A 14,254-nucleotide genomic window follows, 5' to 3' on the forward strand; every position below is an offset into this window, starting at 1 on the left:
GTCTAATCTGGAAAGGCAAAAAGAAATCCCTGCAAAGAAACTGTTATACCAGCCAACCTTGCTTCTTACCTGAATGCAAGTACTGTCCACACAAATTAAGCAATCCCTGTCTACAGTGGAGTTTGTTTTATAACAGGCTTTTTTTTTCTGGCAATATCACAACAGCAATTTCATTTTCTTCCTGCAAGAATTACAGATGGTGTAAATTAAATTATTCATAGATTGCAGGAAGGTTATCTAAAAGTAATGTAAGTTTATTATATTCCATTTAGCCACATAATAGATTTGTATCAATCCCCACAAGCCCAGACTGATTTCAGACTAACGTACTACCTCACCAGTCTTTGCAAATGTTCACTGCAGGTGAACACTCATATAATAATATCTGGGAAATCTGGCACTTGTTTTAGAAATGAATAGGGATGCAATTTTTATGAATGGCACTTAGGTAATCATCTTATTTGGTTCTCTGATAACCTCAGAGATGAGTTAAAGCACACTGCATTTAAAAAGTTAGGCTTAGTGAAACCTATTTATTTATTTACTGGATTTATAGGCACCAAGACTTAAGGCAGCTTGAAAAAAGCAAAAAGGGCACTACAGTACCTCAAATTGCTAGCTTACCAAAGGATTAGACATTCCGTATCTGGGATGCAAAAGTTCAGACAACCGATAGATGGAGAGTTAAGCATTTCAGTATCCCTTTGCTGTCATCTAGTGGTCACCGAGAAGTTTGCAGCCCAGACATAGTAAGCCTATAATATACTGTATGTTTGATTATTAGCCAGGTTGTGAAACCTCAGTCATCATAATGGAGGTTTATTCATAGGTTTTGTATATTCATAGGCTTTGAATCCACTTTATAGCATGAGGCAGATATTTGCTTTGGCACATACAGAGAGAAAAATTTGCCCCAGCCACTCCTTCTTTAGGCGAAACAGGTTTTGTTCTTTTGAAAATATTGTAAGAAGCAGAACTCTGAGGAAAGCCAGTTTAAGCAAGAAACTGTGTGACAGCTTGGTACGAAAGAAAACTCTTCACCCCCAGATTAAAGTTTGGAATTTCCAGAGAACAATTGAATCAGAAGAAACAAGAAATGGATAAATTTCTAGCCAGAATTGTGCCATGTTTGATCCATGTTTTCTGCATGTTGCAATTATTTTTATTCCTCTGCATGACTTAAGGCACTACTGTCAGTAATGCTATCATCTCTTTAAAGCAAGTTTTCTGTACATGGTAGCAAATCAACACCATCTTATGGTATGCTGGGATCCTTATATTTACTTTTAAATGTTCTACTGGATCTGCTCTGTAATCCATCTTTTCCAACACTGATTATCTGATCTTAATATTTAAAGCCTTTTTGCTACAATTGTATTTTTAATACATTTTAATTTTGTTTATTCCTTGTGAGATTGGTTTAATCTCCCTGGGTGGAAGAAAAACAGATACATCTAGTCATACAACTTGATTCCATACACCAGGAGGTGGTGTTATAGCAATTCTGTCATTCTTTTTTTTTCCAACTTTTTACCTGCCAGAACAGCAGCAAGGTATGGGAGTACTATGTCTGTCACACACCAGATTTAGGATGGTTGGGGAGGCCCTGCCTAGAATATAGGTATAGTAGCAAGAAGTGCCAAGCCACTACTCCAAGAAGCAGGAGGCAGGGATAGAATGTGAAGACCAAAGAGCTCCTAGAGAGGAAGTTTGAAATTTCCATCTTTCTACCTAAAAGGCTCAGCCATGCCACTACAACAAGCTTCCAACCTCTGTAGTGAACACAAATGTAGAAGTTACTTTCTGCAGAGATGGGGATGCTAAGGACGAGGTTTACATGCATGGCCCCACTGCTTTTTCACACACTCATTGTGAACTCCTGAAGAAGACTGTAGGGTTTCTTGAACTTTTTAAGACCATGCACATCAAATAATTGTTTTTAGTAAGTCCTACATATGAGTTACTTTTCGTAAAGAAAAAAAAATAAAAGGACTATTGAAATAAAACATTTAAATAATACTTTTATTTTCCCACTTTATAAATATTAGATATTAATGGGATGTATGGACTTATTTATGATGGCATATTTTATCAATATCGTAACATAACTTTCAGTCAGTTTCAGTTTTTGTTCTTGTTTCTAGTTTGCTGAAAATCTACATCCACAAAGGTATGTTCAAAGACTCATCACATTATGCCTCTTCACTAAAAGGCTCATATTTTTTGTGAACTTTCATCCAAAATCTGTTGTTGTTGTCAGTTGCTGTCGAGTCGTTTACAACTCATGGTGACCCTATGTATAACAGAATGAAATGCTGTTCGGTCTTGCGCCATATGCCTGACTGTTCCAGTGTTTGCATCCATTGTTGTGGTAATTGTATCAATCCATCGCAATCCATCAAGCCATCTTTTCTGCTGGCCCTTGACTGTCCTTTTCAAGCGATCGGTCTTTCCTGACAATGTGCCCAAAGTATGAGAGTCTAAGCTTAGTTATCTTCACCTCTAGGGAACATTCTGGTTGTATTTCTTCTAAAACTGATTTGTTTTTTCTTCTGGCAGTCCATGGTATTTTCAATAATCATCCAAAATCAAATGATACATTTATTTTCTGTGGTATCAGTTTGACATTTGAGAAGAACATCTCTTCATTCATGGATAGGTTAGTGAAAGTGGATTGATTTAAAATCATGAAAAACCTGAGATCAGCTCAATCACAGTTTAAATCTTAGAGTAATCACGGAGTGCCATAAGTTGCCATAGGTTAAAATGTGAAACTACGTATTTAGAGCTATGAGGGTTGTTGTTTTTTGCTTCTGTTGTTGCTCTAATACATCTCGAATGCAAAACCAGTTGCAAAACAGAAAAATTGGCTGTGTGCTTCACAACTGAAGTACTAACCACATAGCAATCTGACCATCAATACTATGTTCAAAAATTATCCAACTCCTCCACTACCTGAAATTTATATTACCTTATCAGGCTGTTTTAAAAAGGTATAAAATCATGATTCTGGCCAAGTCCTGTGAAAACTGAGAGATTTTGTTCAGGAAGAGGGTTCCCAAAAAGAGGAGGCAATTAAGTATACAAATGGAGTGGTCCTTGCCCATGCAATGAAACCGCAGGCATGGCACTTTCAAGGGTAAAACAGTGGCCAGTTTTAATGTTTTAAAGCCACGCTGGTGCCAAAATATGCCAGGTCAATATGTGTGATGGCTTATCCTGAGAAGACGGCCAGGGGGGATTCGAGGGTGATGTGGTGCCTATCCAAATAAAAAGCACGCGAGGTCTAGAAAATGATGCGGGGTGGTTTTTAAAGCTGCCAAGACTGGCTTTTTGCAGTCTTTATTATTTTAGACCTGTGCCTAAAATAAAGCCGAGCGCGGGAGGAAGGGGGATCTGAGGTTATGAGTTGGCATTGGAGGAGGTGTCCGGGGCGAGAGCGTTCGGAGGGGGCGGAAGACGGTGGGCGTGGTTGGGAAAAGAATCCAAAAGGAGGGGCGGCGCCTGCTCCCCCTCCTGCTTCCCCCTCCCCTTCTGCGCTATTTGCCCCGGGGGGCGACAGTGGGGAATCCCATGCAAAATGCAAAGGCAGCCGAGGGCCCCCAGCGTTCCTCCGCGGCCGCAGAAGTTGGCCCTCTCCCTCCCTCGCTGCCTCCCTCCCTCCATCCCGGAGCCAGCGAGGCGACAGGAGGCCACCTCCGGGCTTCCCAGCAGCTTGAGGGTTGCTATGGCGACCCGGCAGTTGCTTCCAGAGGCCTGTTTGTTGCCTTTTCGTCACGACATAAAGAAAGAAAAGGCGCGCGCCAATAAATGCCGGGGTTGGGAGGCGAGGGAGTTGCAGAGGGGGAGTGAGCCTCCCCGGCGCAGCTGGCGCCCCTCGCACCACTCCGTGGACTAAGTTGGTGAGAAAAGACGAGGGAAGCGACGAGGAGGAGGAGGAGGAGGAGGAGGAGGGGGAGGAAGGGGGACGGGAGGAGGCCCCCGGCGGTGGGAGGGTCTGCAAGCGAAGTCTCAGGGCGTCGGGAAAAGCATCTTGCTGCTTTATTGTACTTCAATACGAACCCACAACATAAACACAAATGTATGCTAAACATTAAGAGGGGTTACCTTTTTCTCCGGGGCCTGTCTTCGACACAGTGGGAACTTTACGGGATGGGCTTGTGTCAATCCTGGGCATACCTTAACTCCCCAGGCAAAAAAAAAAAGTGATTTGCCGTACAGAAAATTGCAGACTCATTTGGCGGCTTCAGAAGAGTAGGCCAGCATGAGTTCTGAAGAATCAAGCAGAATTGTAGACGGAGCAGACAGGTGGCAGGGAGAGGGGCTGATGCCCCATCCAGCTTCACAGATGCAGGTGATCACAGAATTTCAGGGCCAAGGAAAAGCACGTTGATTGCCAAGGAATTGCATCTGGCGTGATGCATATATGCATGCATACTAGTATGTGCACACATGTATATGGGTTTTTTTTGGGTCCCTTCGATTCAGTCTTTGACTTGCAACTGCCTGAACTAGTCCCTGCAGTTTTCTTGGCAAGGTTTTTCAGAAGTGGTTTGCCATGGCCTCCTTCCTAGGGCTGAGGGAGAGAGAGACTGGCCCAAGGTCACCCAGCTGGCTTCGTGCCTAAGGCAGGACTAGAACTCATTGTCTCCCAATTTCTAGCTGGATGCCTTAATCACTGCAGTACACCAAACTTGCTAAATACATATGATAAAATATGAATTACTGATGTGTAAAAGTGAAGAGGCCAACAGCAATAGCAAAAAGAGCAATTTTAGAATTGGAGTGTGTTGTGCCTTTTTCCTGATAGTATTCAAATGAACAACAGCATGCTACAATTTTGGATACCTCACTGATCTTGAAAGTAAGGGATGCTGATGCTGCTTTACAAAGAGTTTATAAGTGTTGCCATAATTCCTATATCCTCCTCTGGCTTATGAACAGACATTTGAAGAAATGAAGAACCCAGATTGTATGTACCTTTTTGCCGTAGCATCCCTAGATATAACTGAAAACTGTGTAGCATGCCAAAGTGTATAGTCCAATTAAGTTGGCAATCTTCTACAAAAGTTTCAGATGATGACCAATGCAGGTTTTACAAATCAGTAATATCCTAGGATCTTTCCCTCTCCCCTTTCTCTTCTGCCCTCATTTTGTTTAACATCCAGCCCTGTGAAAAGTTTTAAGAACTCAATTCATAAGCTTATTTATTACACTGTGACATTTAGATTGGTCTCAATACTTACTGTCATACTATCAAATTTGAAATACATAAATCCATGGTTCAATGGCATGTGTTATTAAAACAAAAACACGTATTCAGTATCTCATGATAAATGTTGCTTACCAGCATGAGAATAATTTGAGAGATTAAAACAAAATCCAACTATTCTGGCATGTTTTCCAAGAATTCCAGAAACTAGCTAGTGTACATCAGTTGATTACTTTACACACTGTTAGTGCAAGTAAAAATTTAAGAAAATTTTGTTCTTGTATGCTGCCAAACCTGATAACAAGGCTCTGAAGTTGATGGGGAATCTCATTAAAGAAAGATGGAACCAGGAAACAAGAAATGAGTGATCTGATTTGTAGGATATCTATCCTGTACTCATTCCCTAGGTCCAGGAAAAGACAGACTGCTGTCTGTCAGATCTATTCTTCAAGTACATGATAGGACACAGTATCATAGTGCATGAATAAAAATAGGAAGTCAAAATGAATTCTTCTGCCTCCAACCTAGTAGCAGGATATAGTGAAAGACATATATCCAGCCCTTAGAAGCTATAGCCTGAGGTTTTCGTATACATCATTGAAAGGAAGATTGTTGAGAACTTGTAACATTCCATTGCTTGTACTGTGAGTGAAACCAGCAAAAGAAACAAATGTCAATTAAGTGACCGAGGTAAGGGATCTTATTATAGAACATGCATGATAGAAAAGGATGTTTTGAGTGGGTGGAATGAAGAAAAAATTATGATTCTGTGATGGAAGCATTTGGGTAACAGCAGTGCTCTGAGAGTTCTGAAGTAGAGACCGACGGAAATAGTTCTTATATGGGATGGTATGAAGGCTACAGGTAGTCCTTATTTAGTGACTTTGCGACCAGTCCTCACATTTGTGACCTTCGCAGGTCTGTAAAACAAAGGAAAGCTGAAGTAAGATCATAAGCACAGTCACAGTTTCACTTAGTGATCACTTTCTTTAATGATGGAGCTGCCAGTCCCAATTGTGGTCACTAAATGAGGACTACCTATACACCATAAAAGATAAGTTAGAGAGAAAAAACTGTTGTTGCTTTAAAAAATGAAGAGTTTTGTCAAATTCCAATGGAATTCTTTTCTGTTGAAGTTTGGGCCTGAAACTGGTACTAAATTTGTGACTGTCAATCTCAGTTTGGGGACTTCTGTTGGGAAAACAATGATTATTATTTTGATTATGTGCCATCAAGTTCTTGTCGACACTTAGCAACCACATTGGTAGACTTTCTCCATGGTCTTTCAGGTCTTCCAGTGGTGGCCCTGTCACCACTGTATTGGAGTCCACCTACCTTGCTGCTTGTCATCCTCTTTCCTCCCACTTTTCCCAGCATTAGAGCCTTCTCCAGAGAGCTAGGTCTTTGCATAATGTGTCTGAAGTAGGATAATTTGAGTCTGGTCATTTGTTCCTCAAAGGAGAACTCTGGGTTAATTTCTTAGATGACCATTTGTTTATTTTCTTGGCTGTCTATGGTATTCACAGAGTCTTTTCCAACACCAAAGTTCAAAAGCATCAATACTCTTCCTATCCTGTTTCTTCAGTCCAACTTTCGCTTTCAGAGAGTGTCACAGGGAATACTATGGCTTGCATGATTCTGATCTTTGTAGGTATAGACTCATGACATTTGAATAACCCTTATCTGTCTGTCTGTCTATCATATTTCTTCACCGCCCATCTCATATTGCAATGACTCTGGGTGGTTTCCAAAACAATGGGAACAGTATAACTTTGGTTTTCCTAGATTTCAATAGCTTCTAATTCCATCAGCTGTTCTGGGAAAATTGTCCATTTTATAGTGGTCTTGTTCCCTCTTGGATAGCAGTTTCTACAAGTTGATGCTGGGGAGTTTCTATCTGACTCCATATCTTTTATGCATTGGGGTTGCATAGATCTCCAATTTATCCCTATGCTATTTAATGGTTAAATGAAACCGGTGAGTGAGGTTATTTGGATCAGTTTGATCAGGTTTGGCAGCATGGACCTGGGCCTTTTGACAGCTACAGTAATGAAGCCTGAAACAAATACCATCTATTTATATAAAGCATGCAACCTAAAACTTTAGCAGAGGGAAAAAAGACAGTACTGCCCTTTGATTTTTTGGCAACTGACCAAATGTCCAAATGAAATTATAGTTTTGTTTTGTCTTTTGTTCTGATCTGCTAGTGACGCTAGCAATTCTGGAAAGCATTTCTTGTCAGCATTCAGTACTCCAATATTGCAGTGGTAGAGCTAGGACCATAGTGAAGCAAGGTAGCCATTATTCTTTATTTAAGAAAAAGTTATTCTACTCATGCTAAATGTATGTAGAAGCAATAATATATTGCTGATTTACACATACCTATTTTGTTCTTATTTTTCAGTTTATTACTTACCTTTGGATAAAGAGCTGCTAGATTTCTGGTTTTGTCAGAATTAATTAACAAATGGAAGAAAAGTGGTGTTACACAGAAAACAATGGCAGTGGAGATAACCTTCAAAATACTCAAAGGAGGACGGATTCAGTTTCTAGTTCATCAAGACGCATCCACCAGGCTCTCGAAAATCTTGTGTCTAATTCAGCAGTCTCTTTGGATCTGAGTCGAAAAGATCTACAATATCTTACTGCAGAAATATACAAATTATTTAACCTTAGAGTAAGTCTTTCAATGTTTACATATCTAATCATTAAAGGGTAACTGAAAAAATAGATTATGTTTTTCCACTTGTTAAGATGTTGCAATAGAATAGAGAAAATGCATTTTAAGATTACTGTATCCTTGATAATCCTTTAAAAATCACTTGAATAATTTCAACATTTTTTAGTATTGGGGGGAAATCATAACACACAAATTATATACTAAGCAATACAATCTCACAGGCCACTCATCTCTTCCTCTCCCCTCCCCCCCTTTGTCTTAGCATTTACATCTGGAAGGAAATGCCCTTTCTGTAATTCCTGAAGATTTTTTTCAGAACCTGCCAAATCTTACTTGGCTAGATCTGCGTTATAATAGATTTAAAGAGCTTCCTTCTGGGATTGGATGCCACAAGTAAGTTTCCTACTATATTATGTCTACCATGTTTTTTTTAAAAAAGGAATTTGTTGAATAGTACATATCATCAAGCAATATTTATGATTAAATATTTATCCTGATTATCCTCAAAATAACAAAATATTAGAAGTACTTTTAGCACAGTTAACTAACTGGTGATCTATCCTTTGAAATCTCAACAGTTTTTTCAAATGTTCGTTAGACTGTTTTTATTGTGAAGAAAAAGCAGCCAGGGTTCTTGTTCCAGGCAGTATTGTGTCTTTTTTACTGCCAGTCTGCAAAGGAATATATAATGTTTGAAATGGCTCTCAGTGATAGAGAGAAGCTAATTTCAAATTATGCTTTCCCAATATGTATAGCAGATATTGATGATGATGATGATGATGATGATGATGATATATTTTTATGGATTAAGTATTTAAAATAATAACCTATTGGAAATTCAGTCTATAGTTGATGTGACTGAAAATGTTTTCTAACTAGACATCTGAGCAAATGTATACATTTTCTCATAGAAAGCATCTCCATCCTGTTGGCCCCTGATGTGGGCTAGGAATTGATAAACAGTATTCTTATACATATATTACATCATAATTCATTAATTAGATCCATGTAGATTCTTTCAGGAATCTACTTTTTCATTAAAATGGTATAAGAATATATACATTAATTATCTCTTATTTTATTGACTAATCAAATTTGTCATTTGAAATTCATTATATATTTAAATGTTTGTTATTTTTTTATTTACTAAAAAGGCAGTTGAAAACTCTTCTGTTAGAGAGAAATCCTATTAAAAGGTTGCCTGTGGAGCTTGGTAAGTATTCTGTCCCCTCAATAATATCTAAATAAACTTAGCATACATATATTCCTTTCAAGATACTCCCTCTCAGGGTAAGCAACATTAAGCAAAAGCCAGAAAAGTAGTTAGAACAAATGACATTAAAGACATGAGAAAAGAAAAAAGGGAAAGAAAGGGAAAGGGAGGGAAAGGGAAGGAAAGATAGCTTGATCTAGTTTACAACTACACTTTAACTATATCTTTCTATCCTTGCAAGTCATCCTTGTTTCTACCATACCCTTTTATTCTGCAGACTTCTCAACTTTCTCTTTCTGAGGATCTCATCAGTTCCATCCAGTCATGACTTCCTTGGTTTTTTCTTTTTTCTTAACCTATTCACTGTTCTTACAAATATTTGTTTTGCACTTTTATACTCATTCATTCTCAGAATGTGACCAAACTGCCTTCAATGTACTTATTTTGTACTGATCACCCACTTTAGTATTCAATACACATTTATTCATAACCCATTCAATATTGTTCCTATCGCTTCCTGTTTCACCGTATTTTTTTATTCTTAAAATGTTTTCCCCAAGTTAATTGTTTTACTGTATTATAAAATGTAATACATTATAGAATACAGATAATAACTAAAGCAGTGATGTTTATACAAAATAAACTAGAAATTGTTACCACTGTAATGATTTAGATAAATTAAACCTTTAAAGATGAGGAAAGAAGGTTATATCAATGTTAAATATAATTTCTAAAATGTAATGATAAGGTAGCTTAAATTGTACAATTAATGCTAAGTGTGACATTGATAAACAGTTTCAAAATGCATTGAGTTATTTTATAATATGAGAATATTTTTTATCTTCAAGATTAATACTTAATGCTAACATCTCCACTATAGAATTATTCATTGTTACTTATAAATGCTAAAAAAGGAGGGGGAGGAGCTGCATGGAAAAAGTGGATAGGTATTTAGGGTTGTGTGGGTTGTGGAGGGTGCACAGGGGTGTGGGTTGGGGAGGGTGCACAGAGGTGCATGAGTGGCCGGTGCAGCGTGAGCCCAGAGGGGCTGGGAGAGGGTGTGCGGATGGGGGAGACTTACCCCAGTAACTTGCAACCTTCCCTGCTGGCTTCCTCACTGACTTTCTGGGGAAGCTGGCAGGGAAGGCTGCAAATGGCAATCACATGATTGTGGGGCGCCTGCAACCGGTTGTAAGTGCAAATGGGTTGCCAAGCACCCAGATCACAATCATGTGACTGCGGGGGTGCTGGGATGACCAGAACTCCTAGGATCGGTCATAACCGATCGGACTATCTATACTGACATTTTTTTGCTCTTGTGAGGTTTTCTCTGAGAATGAGATTGGCACCATTTGAAACAAGTGATTTGTCTTGGGTAATACATTCATTTTGATAATTGCAGTTGATCTTAACCAGAAAGGCTTTAAATTTCTCCACATTTCAAGATCTTGTTTGATTTCTTGCCATAATTTGGTATAGTTATTTTGATATATTTCTTGATTATTACCTGTCAAATGGAAACTGAGGTATTTCACTGAATGGGTTACCTGCCAGATTCTTCCAGCAAGAGATTAACTTCTCTTTGTTTCATCTTCTTAAGCAACCTATTCTCACTGCACTAAACTACTTCCATGTTTCTCCTGACATTGTTCCAATCTCTCACTCTCATATACAGAAATGTGTTCTTACATATAGCCATTTTTGCTTCTTTTGACAAGTATTTATTCATCGCAGAATGCCATATACTCTCCACTGCATTTCTTCCAGGATTTGCCCAACCCTTTTTTGTCTATTTTTCTATATTTAGCAAATAAAAGGTACAAAAGTTCATCTACTTATGTATAACTTGGAATCATTCTTTCTATTTTCCCTGTAAAAATACAATTATCTTGATCTTTGATACATTAATTCTGAGATCCATACTCCTTATTGCATCAGTCAAATATTTGCTGCAGATTATTTAGTTTCTCAGCCAACAATGTGTCACTGTCTGCGTACAAAAGGGCACATACATTTATATCCCTGACTAACACACATCTAATGTCACCGCAATTATTCCTTGTACATTTATCTATAAATGTATTAAACAATCAGAGGGAAATCAGACCTCTTTGTCTTAATCCCTTCTCAATCTTTACCCGTTCACTAAGCATTCTATTTATTCTCATACATGCATTATTTCCTTCATTGTCTTACATTTAGCAACTAGAATTAATGAAATTAAATGAAATGAAGTATCCCTATTTGCATTAGGTGGTCCTCAGGTTACAACCACTCATTCAGCGACTGTTCAGACTTACAACGGGGCTGAACAAGTGGCAGCTACAACCAGTCCTCGGAGTTCTGGCCATTGCAGCATCCCTGTGGTCATGTGATTGTGAGCCAGGCAATTGGTGCCTGACTCGTGATTACAATGTCTCAGTGAGCCATGGTCACAGGATCATGATTTCTGAGATTCCCTGCTGGCTTCCCAGAAAGTCAGTGTGGAAGCTAGTGGAAGTCATAGTCATCTGAGGTCCTCGCTTAACAACCTGCATGGTCCTCACTTAACAACAGCAAGCAGGACTGCTGTCACTAAGCAGCACAGTCACATGATGTTGCGCTTTACAACCATATCACTTAGTGACAGCAATTCTGGGCACAATTGTGGTCGTAACCCAAGTACCACCTAAACCTGTTCATTTTTTTTAGATTTTTTTATCCCACCTTTATTACTTTTATAAATAACTCATTGTATCCTACTTTCTATGAATACACACAGAATAAAGGTTCTTTCTCAGATTTATTCATTTTTCAATTATCTGCTGAATCTCATCTGTCTGGCATAAAGCCACACTGCACTTCCCAAACTTTTCTTCCAGTCGTCAAGCACAGATGGAGCTTTGATGCGCACATTGAAGAAGTTGCATAGCCACTACATACGCAAGCCACATCAAGTACAGTATCTATGTCACATTTCCCCCCATTGAGATTGTAATTATTGTTGGCAGAGTGCTAGAAAGCATTTGGCCCAGGAGAGATCAGAAAAGTCACACACCAGGCATTTCTATAAAAATAATTTTATTTACAGAAAACAAACATATTTAAAGGCTGTTTGCTGAGACAAGAGATTTCTCTCAGCTGCATACTCTCTGCAAGCTTACACAGAAGGGAAACTGAAACTAAAACAAGTCCAGGCAAGTTCTTCCCCTTAGGCAATGCAACCATTAACACGTGAAAAGGGGACAATTAAATTCAACCTCTTCACCCGGCCAAAATGATTAGTTACCATAGTAACCTTAATCTGTAGTAGAAAACAATATATTAACTATTATTTATTTTATCTTATTTTTTGGAATTGAAATTTAAGAATCTTCTCATTGTGGACTGCAACCTTCTAAATGTTAGTATGGAAACAAGTCCCCAGGAAATATTGCAAGTCCTAAAGCATGTGCTGTAGATTGGTATCCTAGGAGTTTGCACTGAAAATGCCACCCTAAGCAAAAAAAAAAGGCTTCATAAATTATGTTATGCTGCTATCCATAACAACTGCCCAAGGGAAACAGCTGGTGTGCTCTCACTCATGACATTTCACATTTCTGCAATGCGGGCCTGCTCTCTTGAGTTTCTTGCTGGATCTGTATGTTCAACAGCAAAGTGAAACAGTTCAAGAAGAGTAGATGAGAACTTCAACAAAGTCGGAAGCCCTTTGATTCTTCAATGTGAAAATGCCATAATTTTGTTGCATGTCCATGACTTGGGTGAGAGGAATTAGTATGATCAATAAAATTTTGGGTATCAGTTGGATTAAGAGGACAAAAAATAGGATGAGGTCATGAATAACTGCCCTATGGATGTCAAATCAATAATTGATTTATTTTTTTTATTTTTAGTTTTTGTGCCTTCAAGTCAGCACTGACTCCTGACTACTGCCTGGACCAGTACCTGCAGTTTTTTTGGCAGCATTTTTGGAAATGATTTGCCATTGTCTTCTTCCTAGGGTTAAGAGAGAGTGACTGGCCCAAGGTCACCCAGCTGCCTTTGTGCCTAAGTCAGGACTAGAAGTCACAGTCTCTAGTCTGGTGCCTTAACCATTACACCAAACTGGCTCTTGATTCAAATCTATACTGATACATGCATACGTACTTACATACATACATACATACATGTTTGTTTATTTTCAGCAAGTATGGGAGAATCCCCAAAGATTAAGTACCCAAATGGACGTCTGTTATTATATTACAACAGACTTGATAGGCTGGGAACTAGAGAAACTGTGTATTTAATTCAGCCATATGCTTTTTGTCATGGTACAACCTCCTAAAATTTAGTACCAAAGAATTGTGTTAAAGATGGTGGAATAAAAGTACAGTTAATTAAGAAAATTATCAAGTAATTCCCAAATTTTCTAGCCTATGCTAGCTTCTCTCATACTTTTCTTGTATTTAATTAATTGGATTAGAGGGAAAGCCAGATTATAGTTGTATTTTTAAAATCTGCAGAAATAGTTTATCTAGAAAGTACACAAGGTGGAATGAACAGAATGTAGAAGTGTTTACACCCTTGAATCAAGCTTGAGTTCTAGTAACAACATGCAGTTTTTTCAGCAGCGTTACAGAAGTGATTTGCTATGCCTATCCAGGACGTTTTTCAACTTCATAGTCTAGCCTACCCTTCTCTGATGGTCATACATCTAAGTACTAACCAGGCCCAAACCTGCTTAGCTTCTGAGCCCAGACAAGGTCAGGCAAGTTCTGGCATCTGCTGTTATAAACAGCTCGTTGGTGAATGGCTTACTTTCACAATTAAGACGCCTTTTGTATCAGAGTTATTAAGTTCCAGCCTTACTCATTACATGTAGAAACAGCTACACATACACCCCCCCCCCCAAGAAATCGTAGAAAATATCCAGATTCTTAAGACCCAGGGTATTCCTGAGATGACTGATTTTTCAGACTTTGAGACTTTCTCCTTTTTTATTCAATCTGTTGCTCAAAGACCTTTATGCTAAGTTTGACACATATTATACTGACATACATTTAAAATGCTTCTAATGTATACACCTAGTATACTATACATTAAGGAACATTTTAACATTACTGCTATGCAAGATTCATTGGTATTATGTGCAAAAAAATCTATAAATATTTCATTTTCTTATATTACTGAG

General features: G+C 38.4%; 1 protein-coding gene across 1 annotated transcript in view; it reads left to right on the forward strand.

Annotated features, from left to right (window-relative positions):
• Positions 1–7,679: 7,679 nt before the first annotated feature.
• LRRC27 (leucine rich repeat containing 27) overlaps positions 7,680–14,254 on the forward strand; it is a 78,217-nt gene continuing 71,642 nt past the window's right edge. The window contains exons 1-3 of the mRNA XM_063306160.1: positions 7,680–7,889; positions 8,155–8,285; positions 9,047–9,105. Coding sequence (XP_063162230.1) covers positions 7,680–7,889; positions 8,155–8,285; positions 9,047–9,105 — 400 coding nt within the window. The remainder of the gene's footprint in view (positions 7,890–8,154; positions 8,286–9,046; positions 9,106–14,254) is intronic.

The sequence above is a fragment of the Candoia aspera genome, chromosome 6 (genome assembly GCF_035149785.1).
Source record: "Candoia aspera isolate rCanAsp1 chromosome 6, rCanAsp1.hap2, whole genome shotgun sequence".
NCBI lineage: Eukaryota > Metazoa > Chordata > Lepidosauria > Squamata > Boidae > Candoia > Candoia aspera.